This window comes from Palaemon carinicauda, chromosome 4 (assembly GCF_036898095.1).
Source record: "Palaemon carinicauda isolate YSFRI2023 chromosome 4, ASM3689809v2, whole genome shotgun sequence".
In the NCBI taxonomy this organism is placed as follows: Eukaryota; Metazoa; Arthropoda; class Malacostraca; order Decapoda; family Palaemonidae; genus Palaemon; species Palaemon carinicauda.
Window position 1 is genome coordinate 108783676 of NC_090728.1, and position 19431 is coordinate 108803106.

The 19431-nt window shown below is 36.6% G+C and overlaps 1 protein-coding gene across 1 annotated transcript in view; it reads left to right on the forward strand.

Moving 5' to 3' along the window:
- The first annotated feature begins 768 nt into the window (after window positions 1-768).
- LOC137639604 (protein FAM200C-like) overlaps window positions 769-19431 on the forward strand; it is a 45619-nt gene continuing 26956 nt past the window's right edge. The window contains exons 1-2 of the mRNA XM_068371864.1: window positions 769-802; window positions 7937-9438. Of these exons, the coding sequence (XP_068227965.1) occupies window positions 769-802; window positions 7937-9438 (1536 nt within the window). The remainder of the gene's footprint in view (window positions 803-7936; window positions 9439-19431) is intronic.

The following is a 19431-nucleotide window of genomic DNA, read 5'->3' on the forward strand; positions in this document are numbered from 1 at the left end:
TAAACATATATCTGATGGAGAAATATAAGTTGATGAATAAGTTTCGATTCATATTACTTGGTAATAATTCGAGAACAATGAAGGTGTTCGGACAAAAATACTTCCGACCAATCAGGTATCAGGAACCTTTCCGAGCTAAAAGGGCACCCCTGTGAGTCAAGTGCAAATATGCACCGCTATAAAAAATAGAGTATAGGGGACGGTTAATGGAAATTACAAAGGGACGTGTCACTGAAGGTTTTGCCGAAAAAGAACAAGACTGATTAGGTTTAATGGTTAAATTGGGATGAGCCATTAGGCTATTAGAAGCAATTTCAGTTTTACTTGAGCAGGCAGCTAGCACGGGATAATTTAATTTAACAACAGGATGGTCGTAATGACGTCTCCAGAAATGTTCGTAATCGCAAAGTTCATCTCTTACTTTACCAATGAGGGTTTTAAAATGAACAACGGCTTCAGGACCCATGTTAGGAAAATCTACTGAAGCGAGAGCATGAAGTGCTAAGTCAGCGTCCTCACAAACAAAGTTGAATGTTAGCTCGTGTTCTTTAAGCCGAGCGTTAATCTCCTTGGGGATGAGTGTTTCAGCCTTAGGCTGTGGAGGGTTGCTTATGGTGAGAGTGAAGTCTACCATTTTGGGTTGACCACGTTTGATGAACGGATTCGGTAAAGCAAAACAAATGGCAAATCTGAGTTTTCAAAGGAACGTGAACATAAAACTTTACAAAAGTTACAAGCGTGATAATCAAATATAAAAAAATACTCATAATGAGAAGAAAATGGTTAAATGACAACACAAAATGTAAATAACAAAATTACTTTCAAACTGACCGGGCCCAACAAAGCAGACGCTGCTCGGTCATGTGACAAAAACTTTACTAAAGCGAATTACATACGCGCACAGAGTTAACTGGCTGAATTGAATTACTTATGGGAAATAAAACATGTTAGAAAGAGCATGGGCTTATGAATGTAAAAAATCTAAGTTAACAATTAAAATAACAGGTCGAGGCTGACACTGTAGTTGTGACGGTTTCACAATTGCGGGTGCACCAAGGTGACCACTGAACTATTCAAAAGGTAAATAGGTGGACGAGGCAGCAACTTAATTATTAAAGTGCACTATCGTAAAGGCTAAATAAATATAGAATTTTCTTCACGCGGAGGTAAAACAAAATCTCCTTCGTAAAGTACAAAACAAAACAAAAAATCTTATGAAAAGAACAAACAAATTTACGGTTACAAAACCGACAAAGATTAATATATTTCTTCACGCGGAGGTAACACAAAAATCGCCTCACACGGAAGACAAACGTTGCCTCTTGTTGAGGCTAAACAAAGTTTCCTTTCGCAAAGGCCACACAAATTCCCCAGAGGCTGGGGATGAAGTTAAATCTCTTTGCACAGAAGACAAACACAATTTTTCTCACACAGAGGATAAAGCTTAAATCAATGTCGCGCTTGTAATTTTTAAATAATGAAGTTACAAATGAAATTACATAGGTAATTAATGAATCAACACGCAGTAAGTTACTTACGGTTAACAAAAAATAAGAACCCTTTAGTTTGGGTTGTAAACAAGATCCGCCATCTCAGAACAAACACATGGAATGAAATTAAGTTTCTACACTACTTGTAAGAAAACTAAAAATTATGGTGCGCCAATTCGCTCTGCAGGACAAGGACACGTGCTAGGTATACGGGGAACGTTAGTTGGATAAGTTAGGGAAGGTAAACGACACAAAAGAAGGTAGACCAAGGTGCAAAATGTTACAAATTAGATGTTAAAAAAGGCAAAATTGGTTGACGGCCCGAGTAAACCGGTGCTCTCGTCGAACAGTAAACATGGGCGTCTGAACAACATTAAAACCTTAGTTCAGCAGTTTAGAACTTTCAGGTTATGAAGTTCAGAACCTGCCACAACACGTGGGGTGAACGGATTCGAGACAAAGTGAAGTTCCTACGATAAATTATAGAGAACATTCAAACAACAAATTAACCTGGTTACGGAGTTCTTTCCTTATACTCGTGGTCAATACAAAATTATCGTAATGACTGCAAATCTCTCTTCCAAATTAAGTCTGGGCTTGACCCATTCAACAAACTGGCTGGTGCGTGTGGATTTTAGTGATATAGCGAGGTACTATATGCTTAATCAAGCTAATTAATTACGTTAATGCTTCATAGGTCAAAGGTAAAGGATCCGGTTCGAAATACCACTCGTGTGGAGTATTTTTAATTAAATTGTTGAGTGGGAACTTGCTGTTCCAGGAAGGTCTCCCTACGTCAGTTCCTTAAAGATCAACGGGGGAGGAAAAGGAGCATTATCACTCTGGGCACAAACACCCTCTCAATAACTTTGATTACGTAGTTCACTAACCATCACTCTTAAATGCAAAAGGGGAAATTGTACTTTGTCCAGAGGCCGGAAAACTCCACACATGAAAATAAAAGTAATTTGAGGGCCTACTCTAGCTTTGTCAGGTCTAAGGTCATCTACACTCTTGGGCTCTGTTTCGGCTCCGTCCTAGGGACCCCAGTGAGATCCTGGACAGGAATCTTACGTTCAGTAATTATCGAGACAATAGCAAAAAATAGGAGCAGTGATGCAAAGTAAAGTAAAAGTTAAAGATATGGATCTTTACCCTCGAAGCAGATAGATTTAATAGTAGGTCACTCGCTAACACACTTATTTTAAGTTAATTACTCCTTTCAAAATATTGTTCATACTGTTCCGAGATTAAATATTCATAATGACATAATCAAATGAAGGAGTAAAAATACGACGAGGATTAATTGACCTAATCTTGTTTTATTGCACAAATTTACATTAAAAGAAACTGACACCTTAAACACAAATGTACTAAAAGGAAATGCAAAATAAAAAATATAGTTGCTTAGACTCGTGGTCTTCTGCAATGATTAATGATTGAAATTGGGTTGGAGACGTGGCCCTGTGACACCGAGACTATACTAGTCTCGAAAGCAAGAATGATATGTAAAAAACTGTACACACAACCCGAAATATGTAACAGCTAGTTAAACCTAAATTAAGTAAAAATTAATCTAAGCTAAAAATGGGGGAAAACTAAGTGGCCACGTATTTTTACCTGCGCTCCTTGCAGAAGCCAATCCTTCTCCTTAAATGGTTGTTGACCGAATAGTTGCATAATTTGCACAATGCACCCTTGACTGGCCCATCCCTGGAATCCTCGCTTGTGGTTGATAGAGTCTCCCAGGCTCGTATCCTTCCCTATCTCCAGCAACAGGTCCTGGTGTGAGTCGAGTTTTGGGAGGGGGGTGGTGATCTAGAGGAGCACAGATTCACTGACCAGGTCGGTCAGCCGGTCACCGCTGCTTGAGTATGAATGGGGCGACGCTTGGGTCGTTAGGGTTCACCTAGCTTCACCTTCCAAAACCGGTGACGGTCGTTGGGTGCAAGGTAACCCAGTGGAGGTGCCATATCGGGACTTTAGCACAGGGTAATATATTGTTGTGGGGAGTGCATGGGAGGCCGGATTTTGTAAAAAATACTATAGAAATCTTGCTGCTCTACGGAAATATACATATACAATAATCCTACCTATTCTGGCTTGGTAAAAATTAATAACTGAAATAAGAAAGTAGCAATGGGCTGGTGCGATGGGCATACACCTTAAAATTAACAAACCTTAATTGGCGTGGTGAAAAATGTAGGATAAAGTGGACTGTATAACTTATTTTGTTACTGACTTAAAAGCCGCTGCAAATGTCTTTTCGTAACAAATACCACAGCTCCCTTTACGGCTTCTAAGGAATAACGGGAGATATCTCTCCCCCAAATAAACTATTAATTAGTATAACCGATATTCAATAGTACTACAGTCAAATCACTCAAAATAATAGGACAACACTCTAAGTCCTTTCATCTACTGAGCAGTCCCTACTGACATGAACTCACATCATAAGTTTCTATAAAACACAACAAGAGACAAGTACCTCTTTATTCTTCTTGCGAGTTTCTGACCTTAGAGGACCGTAGTTATTATCTCGTTTCCTTAAGTTGCACAAACTTCTAAGTATGAAGACCTTGGTGTTAAGTAAGTACCAAATCGATTCTTAATCACCAACTATGCATTAAAACAAGAACATAGATCAATGGAGGATATCGAAACGCACTTGTTAAATTGGAGTCAAACTTAGTTTAATAACTGAAAGTTAAACATAAATGAGTGATTATGCAAAGACAAACTCAAGGGATTTATAAGTCAATGGCACTTTGACAAAATTACTGTGGAGAATTTTTTAATTAAGTGTTAAGTGGGAACTTGTTGCTCCAAGAAAGTCTCCCTACGTCAGTTACTTAAAGATCAACAGGAGAGGATAAGGAGCACTAACACCCAGGGCACAAACACCCTGTTAATAACTTTACTGACGTAGTTCACTAACCATCACTCTTAAATGCAAAAAAAAGGAAATTGTACTCTGTCCAGAGCCCGGAGAACTCCACACGTGAAATAAAAGTAATTTAATGGCCTACTCTAGCTTTGTCATGTCTATAGTCATCTACACTCTCAGGCTCTGTTCCGACTCCGTCCCAGGGACCCCCATGAGATGGTGGACAGGAATATTATGTTGAGTAATTATTGAGACAAAACAAAAATGGGAGCAGTGATGTAAAGTAAAGTAAAAGTTAAAGATATGGATCTTTACCTTCAATAAGTCACTCGCTAACACAGTTCTGACTTACTTACGCTTACTCCTTTCAAAATATCGGGTATACTGTCCCGAGATTAACTAATCATAAAAGACAATCAAATAAATGAGGGAGTAAAAATATGACAAGGTTTAATTAACCTAATCTTGATTTATTATACAAATTTACATTAAGGTAAATGGACATCTGAACAAACAAAAATGTAACAAAAGGAAATGCAGATTAATGAAAAATATGGTTGATTAGACTCGTGATCTTCTGCAATAATCAATAATTGAACTTGGGACGGACACATGGCTCGGTGACCCCGAGACTGCTAGTCTTAAAAATAAAAATGATATACAACAAAAATATACACACACTCCCACTGCACACAACCCAAAATATGTAATAGCCAGTTAACCTAAATTAAGTAAAAATTAGTCTAAGCTAAAAAATGGGGGAATAAGTGGCCACGTTTTTGTACCTGCACTCCTTGGAAGACAGTCCTTGTCCTCAAATGGCTGTTGACCAAATAGTTGCATTGTTTGCACCTTGCACCCTTGATTGGGTCACCCCTAGAATCCTCACTTTTGGCAAATAGGGACTCCCAGGGTCGTGTCCTTCACTATCTTCAGCCGCAGGTTTTGGTGTGAGTCTATTTTTGGGAAGAGGGGGGGGGGGGTCGTAAGCCAGAGGTGCACAGATTTACTGACCAAGTTGGTCAGCCGGTCACTGCTCGAGTACGAATGGGGTGATGATAGGGTCGAGAGGGCTTACCTGGCTTCACCTTTCAAGACAGGTGACGGATGTTGAGAGCAGGGAACCCAGTGGAGGTGCCATCTCGGGACTTTAGGACAGGGCAATATATCATTGTAAGGAGTGCATAGGAGGCAGGATTTTGCACAAAATAATCAGAGAAATCTTGCTGCTCTAAGGGAGTTTGCATATACAATAATACTACCTATTCTGGCTTGCTAAGAATCAATGAGTTAATGATCAATCTGCAATGGGCTGGTGCGATGGGCATACATCTTACAATTAACAAACCTTAATTGGTATTGGGAAATAAAAGCTGCTTTCAAGTCAGCAGCATTAAGATTATCAAATCCAGTTTAATATTTTATCTCAAGACATAGTTTAAGGAAAGAGCCAACATATGGCGGGGTTAGGCCTTTGCTGTGCGTATCTACACTGTGACGTCACGAGCATGGCGTATGCTATTGTCAACAGGTTTAGTTGATTTAAAATAGTTCTCCCGATTTTTCGGTAAAGAAAACTTAATGTAGGAGAGAACGTTTAAGGCAGCGTTTCCCAACCTGGGGTGCTAGCATCCCCTGGGGGTGCTGAAATCAATTATTGGGGATGCTGGGAAGCGATACACGCATGACGGTAAAATATTACTTCCTAGCAAGGCGTGACCAGTTCTGCAGTACACGTTCGGTACTTGTTTGTATCTGGCATGAGAGCGGCAAGACTGTGGGATCAGTGGCAGCCAGACAGTAGCACTGTAGTTGTTCAGTAGCAGTGCAACAGAGCAGTACAGCTCCTACATATTTGAGTTTTGACGGCATATCTAAGACTATCTTTGATTTCCAGTAATACTGGTAAGTTCATTGGAAAGTATTCTCTCTCTCTCTCTCTCTCTCTCTCTCTCTCTCTCTCTCTCTCTCTCTCTCTCTCTCTCTCTCTCTCTCTCCCCCAATGTGTCGCGTCATATTATTATCTGTAAAAGAAGTGATGACGTTTTTCAATACTAAAGTATTGAAAGACTAAAATCTTGGAACCCTGGTATCAGAGGCGAGTGGCTTCGTAGCACGTGGGTAGGCTATGTTTTGAATCCGTGTGCATGTTGTCATTTCGCTTATTATTTTTCCTGAATTAGGTATATTACAGTTAACTGGTTGTTTTATGTTGATTCTTTATCTGAAATGAATATGTTGACCTTTCCGTGATAGTTTCTGGTCAAAAGTAAAAAGTATAAGTGTGCAAGAATTGAATAATAATAATAATAATAATAATAATAATAATAATAATAATAATAATAATAATAATAATAATAATAATAATAAAACGAAGTTAGCCATCAGTATGTAGGGTACACAAACACACGTTTATTCTTTACAAGTTTTCAACGTATTCACACATTTGGAACATACACACCACATGCAGGATTTCAACTCTAGGTAAAAAAACCTTAAAATGGAGAAATCAGATCTCCTTTCACTAGTTTAGGCCAATAAGCAGTCTCTTTTAGGGTTGCCATATCTGAACAGTCAAAATACCGTACGGTTCCTTCTTGAACACCCTCCCCCCCCCCCCCCCCCCAACTGCCAGAGTCGTAAAAAATGCAGTTTGTAAGAGCTACCACTGTGTGTGTGTGTGTGTGTGTGTGTGTACGCAAAAATAATTCGAAAGAGAGAAAAATGAACTGACCTTAAGGCTGATATATGAAAATTATATTTAATATAGTTACATTCTTCTTTCTTCATTAGGTCTGTGGCTGCATCATAAATACTGTGTGTGTGTGTAAATAATATATATATATATATATATATATATATATATATATATATATATATATATATATGTATGCATCCTGTGTAAACACACACACACACATATATATATATATATATATATATATATATATATATATATATATATATATATGTATTAATCTATTCATTCACATCATGTTTATTTGTTGTTGCTGTTGTTATTGTTGTCTTTGTTGTTGTTATTTTTATTTTATAAATCTATTTTCATCATTAAAGAAGAAATTATGGACATTTGGAAAAATTTTAACATTCCCCTCGGACGATGATTTTGATACCTAAATCCAGGACATGTCCGAGAAAATCCGGACATATGGCAACCCTAGACTATTTCCAACATTTTTTTTTTTTTTTATAGAAACTTACTGCTTTCTTTTTGTCAAATATATATTTTTTACTCTGCTTTCCTCTCTCCCATATCTTCTTATTTCTCCTCCCGTAACCCCATCTAATACTATACCCATCCCAAACCCGCCACCCATAGTTAAATCAATATAATTATAGAAAGGATGGGGAACCTATGCTCGATTTTTTTTTTTTTTAATTAGATTACCGTTGGGAGGGCAGTAGTAGTAAAGAAGTTAACTGTTAATAGCATTATGTTTTAATGATAATCTGAGTCTGTTTCTTTATTTCTTAATGTCATTCATAAAAGTTTCATTGTTGCTTTTTTGCTAGAATCTTCCTCTTCGTTCATTTCCAGGTTTATGTGAATCTGCCATGCCAAAGACACGCGAATGGAGTGATGAATATGTCAAATATGGTTTCACTGCACTCCTGGACGATAAGGGAGGACCAGACCGGGCACAGTGTATGACTTGCCATTTTATCATTTGCAACTCAAATTTGAAGCCTACTAGATTCCGAGACCACCAGTTGAAGCATCCAACCACAGAACATGAACAGTCTCTCGAGGCCTTGCAGGCGAAGAGGGCTAGATATGAAAAGAAAGGTACACTACCCCAACTTGGATTCAAGCCAGTGCAGAAACCCCTTCTACAAGCTTCATATGAAATGGCATACCAGTGCATTAGGGCCAAGGCTTCGCATTCGGCTCCAGAAAATTTGATTAAGCCATGCACCATTCGGATGGTTGAGTTAATTTTGGGAACAGAGGCAGCCAAGATGATGAAGGATGTGCCTTTGTCCAATAATGTCATTGGAGGAAGAGTTGAAGATATGAGTTGCGACATCTTGGACCAAATTGTAGAGGAGACTCCAGTAAGTCCTACCCGCATTAGTGTGCAGTTGGATGAATTAACTGATGTTTCCAACCTAAGTCAACTGATTGTGTATACCCGTTACATCAAAGATGGTGAGATTAAAGATGAATTCCTCTTCTGTTTGACTTTGGAGGCAACGACTAAAGCAGCAGATGTATTCCGACTCTTGGACGAATTCTTTCAGAAGCATCAGATCAAGTGGGAGAAGGTAGGATCAGTCTGCACAGATGGTGCCCCAGCCATGCTGGGGAATAAATCTGGATTTACTGCTCTAGTGAAGGAGAGGGTACCAGATATCATTACGAAGCACTGTGTACTCCATCGCTATGCTTTGGCGGTAAAGACATTGCCATTTCATTTCAAAGAAGTTCTGTCCGTCTGTGTTAATGTTGTCAATTACATCCGGGGACATGCTTTAAACCACAAAGTGTTCAAGTTATTTTGTGAGGAGATGGGAAGTGAACATCAGGTGCTTCTCCTCCACACTGAAGTGCGATGGCTCTCCCGTGGAAAAATGCTGACATGTATTGCAGAGCTCGCTGATGAGATTGCAATATTTCTCAGAGAGTATCAGAGTGATTTTGCTGAAAATTTTGAGGACGAAATTTTCATTCTCTCCCTCTCCTACCTGGCAGACATTTTCGGTCATCTGAATGATCTCAACTTGTCCATGCAAGGCATGTTTGCAAATAATATTGATTGTATAGAGAAGGTAGAAGCCTTCAAGAAGAAAATATCACTGTGGAAGTGTCGAATCCAGGGAGGAAATGTGGGAAGCTTTCCTATCCTGGATGAAAAACATGGAGACAAGACAATCCAGCCAATGCTTGTAGAAAATATTGTTGCTCACCTCTCACTCCTAGAGACCACTATGGCACAATACTTTCCCATGGATCATTCATTTCCAGAATGGATACAGCAGCCCTTCTTGGTAGATATGGATGATGATGATAACATAAAGGAGAAGCTTATTGATCTGCAGGTGAACCAGGGTTGTCAAACAAAATTTTGCACACTACCACTGTCAGGTTTCTGGTGTGATCAATTGGTAGCATACCCTTGATTAGCAAAGGCAGCCCTAAAAATGATCATCCCATTTCCAACTACTGTATCTACCTCTGTGAAAAGGCTTTTTCCACCATGCTCCAAATCAAAACAACTGCCCGGAACCGACTTCAAATTGGGTTGCTTCATGATATGAGGGTGGCTCTGGCCAACACAAAGCCTTGAATTGAGAAACTAGTTGCGTATAAGCAACAGCAAAAATCACATTGATGTATGTACAGTATGATTGATTACCCAGTTGTACATATTTAATCCCATGCAATTTCATTTTTTCTCATTTTTTATTTCTTTTATAAACAATATTGGTATTTTGTGTTAGTTTTAAGGAATGTACAAAATAAAATTGATCAAGCAGTACACTTCACATTCCTTTATCCTTCTAGTTACCTAGTGATAGGATATTAATAATTAAGATAATTAGGGGGTGCTGGACTGCTTAGACATGACAACAGGGGGTGCTATGGTTGGAAAAGGTTGGGAAACACTGGTTTAAGGGGTAGCTACAGTATTATTAGGAGAGAGCCAAAAATACAAAAGGAAGAAGAGTGAAGAAAAATTCTTCACAATTACGATAAGTCCAAAGAACAAGGGTAAACTACCATTTATGATCTTATACACATGCAAACAACCACCACCACGACAACCCGATAACAGATCGCCTCAAGTTTGAGCCGGGGCTCCTGAGCAAAAGCTGTCTCCTTCGTCATGCATTCATGTATTATACGAGGAAAAGAGACAAGTTATAAAATTAAAATAGATACAAAACAGCCTACAAGATTCACATTAACACAAAAAGCCTTTAAGCAAATTTAAAGATTAGTGTCAGAAATAAATTCAAAGCACACCGTGTGTAATTTTAAACATATTCTTTAAATACAATTAACTGGTTGGTGGTGTGTGATAAATGCAATCATGATCAACGTCATAACCATATAGTGCACATACATGCACACACATCTAAGCAGGGGCGTAAAAAAGGTGATCGTAATGTGCGAATAACTATCCTTGTCCGTCTTCTGATCCTTGACTTCTCCTAATGGCTACTCTGGCAAGGCAAAACATGATGTTATTACACTTACAAGTTTTAATCTCCTAGTCCTCTAAAGGAGAGGCATTAATCAAGGTATTATTACGTTCTCAACTACTATGGAACATAGTACATCTTATGAATTCAGTTACTGTGTCTGAACATTACTGTTGTGTAAAACCATTTCATTGTGCTTGATCGCACTTTCAATACTACACACTAAAATCATAGAAGCACACACAAACAGATAAATTAATGTAAGAGTGTCATTCTCGAGTTAGATGTGGTTCTTTTAACTCTTATCATAATATGCAAAATGGACGAATGCATTTCTACAAAATATGAAAACATGCAAATTTCGGTCTCATGAATAAAAACAACTGCAGTAATATAATTTCGTTTCTCAAATACCTGACAAACGACACTTCCCAATAATAGTCAGTCAATAATTTTCTACGAAACATGCAATACTAAACAATCTTACGGTAAGAGGTAGATTATGGTTATACAGATGAATACACAAAAACGTTATAATAAATTGTTATGAAAAGGATTTCTCATAATTGGTATTGAGAAATAAAAGCTGCATTCAAGTTAGCAGTATTGAAATTTTATTCAAAACCACTTTGATAATTTATCTCGACACACGTAGTTTGAGGAAAGAACCACCTTACGCCCGCTAAGGTTTTTGCTGTTAGTTTAAAATAGTTTTCCCGATGTTTCCGTAAAGAAAACTTAATGTAGGAGAGGACGTTTGAGGGGTAACTACAGTATTAGGAGAGAGCCTAAAATACGAAAGGAAGAAGAAGAGTGAAAAAAAAATTCTTCAATATATATATATATATATATATATATATATATATATATATATATATATATATATATATATATATATATATATATCCTCTGTACCATGGTCTTCCAATGTCTTAAGGTAGAGTCTCTTTCTATGCAAACTATAAAAAGAGACTTGTGTCAGGCTGTCCTATATAAAATCATTCCCTGCAAATTTGAACTTTCGAAGGTGTATGGCTTAAAAATAAACATGTTGACGTTAACTCTACGGTGTTATGGCGATTTATTTCAAGACGGAGTTCCCTTTATTATTATCTTCGGTATTTGTGAAGAATTCTGGTAAATAACCAAGATTTAAGAGTAAAGATAATAGTATATGGTAATGAAATTTATAAAGTAGTCTTCTTTACATTACAGATCTTGTAATTAAGTTAAATTATATAAATAACTGAAAACATAAAATAGTATTTCTTAATTTCCCAGAAATGGTAACACGTTTTAAGCTGAGCGGATGTTGTGTCATGGCATGAAAGAGAGAGAAAGAGAGAGAGAGAGAGAGAGAGAGAGAGAGAGAGAGAGAGAGAGAGAGAGCCTTACCTTATTGCCTTATTTTATGTTTGGGTTCCCCCAGGTCCCTCAGTGTGAGGCACCTCGTATATTCACCAGAGAGTTGCTAATGCATCTTCCGGTGTATTTTGCATCTTCCAGTCTTGGATGGTCTGGGATGCATCTTAGGTATTTATCGGCGATTATTCTTAAACACATCTACGCTCACTCCTGATATGTTTCTTATATGAGCTGGCAGCGCATTAAATAGTCGCTGCATTATCGATGCTGGTGCGTAGTGAATTAATGTCCTGTGCGCCTTCCTTAGTTTTCCTGGTATATTTTTTGGCACTATTAATCTACCCCGGTTTGCTCTTTCTGATATTTTTAGCTCCATGATGTTTTCAGTAATTCCTTCTATTTGCTTCTATGCTTGTATTATCATTTAGCATTCTCTTCTCCTTTCTAGACTGTATAGTTTTAAAAACTGCAGTCTTTCCCAGTAGTCAAGGTCCTTAACTTCTTCTATTCTACCAATATAGGACCTTTATACACTCTATTTGTGCAATATCCTTTTGGTAGTGTGGGTACCATATCACATTGTAGTACTCGAGTGTACTACGTACATAAGTTTTGTAAAGCATAATCATGTGTTCAGCTTTTCTTGTATTAAAGTATCTGAATAACACTCCCATTTTTGCTTTACATTTAGCCAACAGTGTTGCTATTTGGTCGTTGCATAACATATTCCTATTTAACATTACACCAAGGTCTTTAATTGATTCCTTGTTTGTGATTGTCTCGTTATTAGGTCCCTTGTATGCATATACCATTCCTTCCCTGTTTCCATAATTCATTGATTCGAATTTATCGGAGTTAAACACCATCCTATTTATCTCCGCCCATTCATATATTTTGTTTAGATCTCTTTGTAGTGAGTTCCTATCTTCATCACAAGTAATTTCTCTACTTATTCTTGTGTCATCGGTGAAACTTCTCACTATAGAGTTTTCAACATCACAGTCTATGTCTGAGATCATAATAACAAACAGCAGTGCAGCTAATACCGTACCTTGTGGCACGCCAGATATTACCTGAGCTTCATCCGATTTCTCGTCATTTGCAACCACTATCTGTTTTCTGTTTTGCAGGAATTCTTTTACCCATTTTCCTATCTTTCCCACAATATTATGCTTTCTCATTTTTTTCTCTAATATATTATGGTTTACCTTGTCAAAGGCTTTTGCAAAATCTAGATAAATCACATCTGTGTCTTTTTCATTTATCATATTTTTGTATATGTTTTCATAGTGTGCTATCAGCTGGGTTTGTGTACTTTTTCCGGGCACAAAACCGTGTTGACCTATATTAAACAAATTATTTTTACCCAAATGACCCATTATTTTCTTTTTTATTACCCTCTCATACACTTTCATAATATGTGATGTTAGACTAACAGGTCTATAATTGCTTGCCTCTAGTCTTGATCCACTTTTGAAGATAGGGGTTATATAAGCTAATTTATGTTTAATATATATTTCACTCATATCTACACTTTGTCTTAGCAGTATTGCAAGCGGCAGTTTTTTTAACAAAATCGCTGGAATTCCATCTGGTCCGGCTGCTGATCCATTTTTAATTTCGTTTATAGCCTTGACAATATCTGCTTCATTAATATCTATATCCGTTAGATATTCAACATTTTCTTCTCTCATTTCTGTTTCATTATTCTCATTCGCAATTCTTGGCGTGAACTCACTCTTATATTTTTCTGCTAATATGTTGCATATTTCCTTTTTTTCATTCGTTAGCCGTCCTTCAATTCTTAGAGGGCCTATTTCTAATCTCCCTTTATTCATCTTTTTTTGCATACAAGTAAAGTACTTTGTTTTTTTTTTATATTTTGAAGTGTCCTTTCTTCTAAGTCCCTTTTTTCATTTTCTTTTGACTGTATAATCTTTTGTTCTGCATTTTATATCTTACATTTTATTTCCATCATTTTCCACACATTTTTTTCTTTTGCAAGATTTTTCTTCCACTTTCTAATTTTGTGAAATAAGATCCTTCTGTCTCTTGGTATGCATGTCTTTTGTTTATTGTTTTTTTTCAGTACATATTTTTCAACAATTTTCTCCAGTATTTTGTACAGTATGTCCGTATTTACCTGTATATTATCACTTACAAATACATTTTTCCATTCTTTATTCAGTTCTTCATTTATTTCTGACCATTTTATATTCTTACTATAAAAATTATATTTTCCATATCCTTCCCAACGTTTTGTGCTTTGATTAATTCTGCGAAACCTTGTTTTGGAATGGACTATTAATTCTTTGATATTGTGGTCTGATATTCCCATGTTGTAGACTATTATTTCTTTAACATAATTCACCTCATTCACAAATGCTAGATGTAGGACATTTTCCTTTCTTGTTGGAATGTGGTTTATTTGTTGCATATTATGTTCTAATAGCATATCTTGAAGCTTTTCAAATTACCTCTTATCTTCTGAGCTACTATTACTCTCTTTTTTATATGTATACATACAACCACTTTCTTCTATCCGTTCTTTCCAATCCACGAAAGGAAAGTTAAAATCTCCGGATAGGAGTATATTCCAGTCTTTATGGTTTCTACATATATCATCTATTTTTTCTATTATTATATCAAACTCCTTAGTTTTGGGGGGTCTGTAAACTACAATATTCACTAGTTTTTCAAATTCAAATTCTACCGCAATCAATTCACATTCTGTGTTACTGTATTTTTCACAGACTTTTCCTTGATTTATGTCTCTTCCATATATTGCGGTTCCCCCTTGATTCCTATTTTTTTCTGTCTGATCTATAAGTTTGGAAACCCTTCATCTGGTCATCACTGCCAGTCTCTTGGGAATACCATGTTTCACTTATATTTAATATATCTATTTTTTCAATTTGGGTTAGTTCTTCTAAGAACTCTATTTTCCTTTTAGAGTTACTCGTGACTAAACCCTGTGTCTTCATCACTATTATGGTTTGTGTTTCATCCCCATTATTTAATATCGGTAATAATGTGGATTCTCCCATACTTCCTTCCTGTTCTGATAAGATGTTCTTTTCTTCATTTCCCGGAATTCTGACATTAAAAAATCCAACTTTTCTATTATATTTGCTCTTCCGCCTTCATATTTATTTTTGTGTGTATACCTGCAATTATCCCCATATCTGCACCAACCCCTGACATTATAGATGCATTCTTTGTAGTTGGGCTCTAAATGTGCATATTTGGGTTGAAAGGCCTCATATCTTGGGCCCTTTGGTGCATAGCGCGGTATATACGCGGCCTGCTTTTTTGTTTCTTTTTTTGTTTACTTTCATTTTTCTTTTCAGTTTGCTGAGTTTTCTTACTTTCATTCATGGTTGCAGGATGCATATATCGACATTTTTTGTTGAAACTGCATCCTTTTCCTTCTTTTAGGTGTTTGCATATTTTTGGATGCAGATCTATGCATTCGTCTCCATATCCGTCTAAATACGCACATTTACCATATATTTCATAATTATGGCATATCTTTGGATGCTTGTAGTAGCATCTTTCGCCAAATCTGCAATTACCTCTTTTCAGCAAATTGCAGACTATATCTTTCTTTTCTTTTTTTCTTGTTCTTGCTCTTCCCTAAAAGTATGTAGGTCCGGGTAGAGTCTCTTGAGTCTATTATTTGTTTCCATCTGATAATTTATTTCTTCATAAGTATGTTGTCGGATTGTATCATAAGTTATATCAATGATTTCCTCTGCATCCTTCTTCTTTTTGTTCATCAGTTTTGAGTTGAAAAGAAACAAAAATACATGATGTACAGCATATAGTTTAATAACAACTCATCATCATCATCATCTCCTCCTAGGCCCATTGACGCAAAGGGCGTCACTGGAATAAAACTAGGAATAGGCCATGCTGACATAAGACCACAAATTATCAAAACTTATCCACCTTGAGAAAAATTATGCAAAAATTAGCAACCATTCCTTGTCCTCCCTGGTCTCACCTTGACGGAGAGGGTGCTTGGTCAGTCTCTCGGGTATTGTCCTGTTCTCTACCTCTTCCATTCATGAGTGACATTTAAATGCCTTATAGGTAACGTCTCTGACTGGTGATCGCCAGACTGAGGTTTGAGTCCCGCACAAACTCGTTAGTTTCTTTGGTCGCTGCAACCTTACCATCCTTTTGAGCTAAGGAGGTGGGTTTGGGTAGCCACTAGGTCTATCTGCTGAGTCATCAGCAGCCATTGGTCCTAGCTTGGGTGGAGAAAGCGCATGGGCGCTGATGATATGTATATATGGTCCGTCTATAGGACATTGTCCTACTCGATAGGGCAATGTCACTGTCCTTTGCCCCTGCAATTCATGAGCGGCCTTTAAACACGTTTGTATATGTATGTTTGTGAATATATTCAAGTATATACTCAATTTCCTTTTCATAATCTTCAAACGATCTTAAATGTCTAAATATTTTCATTTTAATTTTTTCTAGCAGCATTATTGTACGACCATATTTTGCCTTTTGCTCTGAGAGCTTTTTATAATATAATGATAATCATCATCATCTCCTCATATGCCTATAGACGCAAAGGGCCTCGGTTAGATTTTGCCAGTCGTCTCTATCATGAGCTTTTAATTCAATACTTCTCCATTTATCTTCTCTTACTTCGCTCTTCATATGGGTCCATGTAAGCTGGGTCTTGCAACTCTTCTAGTGCCATGTGGAGCCCAGTTGAATGTTTGGTGAACTAATCTCTCTTGCCTTGGTTAGATAGGCCCTGAACATCACAAGGAACTGGCTATCCTTTGATATATCTAGCCAATGAATCCCTCTATGGATTTAGTCAGTCATGGAAAGAGAAGCAGACAGAATAGGCCCCAGTCCCGGCCCTAATGGGGTTCTAAGAATCTCCCGGTTTATGAATACTAAATAAAAATATAATGATAAACTGATTCCATTGCACAATCTTATGACTTATTACTGTATTGAAACAATTTTTACTTTGCCATTGTTATATTATAGGAGACCGCTCTTTCTCTCTTTTTCCAAAATCAAGAAATTAATGAAAATTGCTGCATATTGCCCACCCAACAAATCGTGTTGACGCGAAAATAGTTACAGATGTTTTCAGACTATAGATATCTGTATACTGTAGGCTTCAGAGCCTTTAAATATGCGGCCCAGAGGCTATACAATAAGCTCCCACGAGACACCCGAATGATTGAAGACATTAAGGCTTTCCAGAGAAAACTGAAGACTTCTTAATCTGTGAATCCTTTGACAGTGGCGATTTAACAGTACATGAGCAATATGTGATATGAAATGCTGAATACTCTGAACGAACAAGATAAAATGACAGTGGGGATCTAATCGAGAGTGGGGTTTCCCTGCTGTATGGGACCAGAAAAGCAGCCGTCAAAGTAAAGTGGCATACTAATCCTGTACAGGTGACGTAAAGAGATAGTAGAGAACTTTAGAGGAGTATAATCTAGGTGTATGATTAACAGCTTTTAATCCAACCTATCTCACAAGATGCGACCCACAGTCAAACATCTCGTTTTAGATACTTTTAAAATTTACTCTGAATTTTTTCGTCAAATAGTATAAATTTTCTTTAAATAGTCATGTATGCATCTAACTCTTTATGTCTTTCAGTTTGTTATTAATTTCACTTAATGCAATCATTTGCTCTCTTCTCTATCGATGATTTTGTCCATACAAACAAGCACAGAATGTATCTTTTTCAATGATCTTGAAATATTTTATTTTAATTGTTCATTACTTCTCTTAGTTTTTTATTTTCTTTATTCACTAGGCTACTTTTCCTTGTTAGAGCCCTTGGGTCCATAGTATATAAACTATGGTATTCCAGAGTTTAGTAAATTTGAAATGATAAACAAGAATAATATTGTATCCATTCAATAGAGAATATCATAATAATGATAATCATAATGATATGATAATAATAATGATAATAATTATTACTAGCTAAAATACAACCCTAGTTTGAAAAGCAGGATGTTATAAGCCCAAGGGCTCCAACAGAGAAACATAGCCCAGTGAGGAAAGGAAACAAGGAAATAAATAAACTGCAAGAGACGTGATAGAGTAATAATCAAAATAGAGTATTTTAAGATCTTCAACAATATTAAATTAGATCTATCAGATATAAACAGTAAAAACTTCATAAAATCAAGAGAAAGAGAAAGAAGATGGAATAGAGTGCCCGAGTGTACCCTCAAGCAAGAGAACTCTAACCCAAGAAAATGGAAGACCACGGTACAGAGGCTTGGCACTACCCAAGACTAGAGAGCAAAGGTTTGATTTTGGAGTGTCCTTCTCCTAGAAGAACTGCTTACCATAGCTAAAGAGTCTCTTCTATCCTTACCAAGAGAAAAGTAGCCACTGAACAATTTACATTGTGGTAGTTAACCCCTTGAGAGAAGAAGAATTGTTTGGTAATCTCAGTGTTGTCAGGTGAATGAGTACAGCAGAATGTGAAAAGAATAGGCATGACTATTCGGTGTATGTGTAGGCAAAGAAAGTATAAAAGTTTTGAAAATGTCCAAACAAGGCTATGGAAGTGAAATTTCCAAAGTATGAATAAGTTGTACATGAAACAGTATAAATTTCACAAATATCAAAATAGATCAATGAATAGTTATATAATTTCACAAGAAACACAAATCAAAATGTTGTTATAGTTACATACGCTCTGGTTAGCCATGAATTGTGTCAGCAAACAAGTTGTCCTGTAGATATTTTATAAGGCAGTATTCCTGTATGTAGGTTACACTATACTAATCTTCAGAGAAGTGTGTTTAACCTTTTGAAGACTTCTTTTATTCTGACAAAGACTAGAAACCTTGATTCTCCAGAAACTTAAACCTGTCACAACATAATTACAAGCGTAAACAGTGTGTTAAAGAACCACCTAACCAGCATTAACATAAATAAGTAATTTAAAGAGAAAATAATCAACATTGGCTCTAAACAATATTTACAAAATACTCAAAATACTAACTAACTCCATTTAACAAGTTAAGAGAAAATTAATGAAATATACGGTAGTTTCTACAGAAAACAGCAGTTGAAATTCTCGACCATATTTGTTTGTCAAAATTAACCATGCCTATAAATGCAGAAGCAATAAATCACATTTATAATATATAATATACTTTCGAGTCTATTGATCCACCATAAAGTCACTAGTATTGTGCTGTAGAACAAACTTTCTGTATGTCTGAAAACCATTACATTTAATTATATGAACGTAGTTCAGTACACTCCCCATCTGATATCTACTGGATATCACTATACCAAATAATAAATATTTTATACAATGTCACTAAATGCAGAATTATAGACAGTTCTCTACAAGAAGAATAATATACAAAATTAGGCGTGTGTAGATGGTTGGTTTGCCATTTACGACGGTACGCACTTCAGCTTTCCGGACATGATCGTCGGAACTTTTCAGAAGATTCATTATTACACCCATAGGCCATTGGGTAAAACATG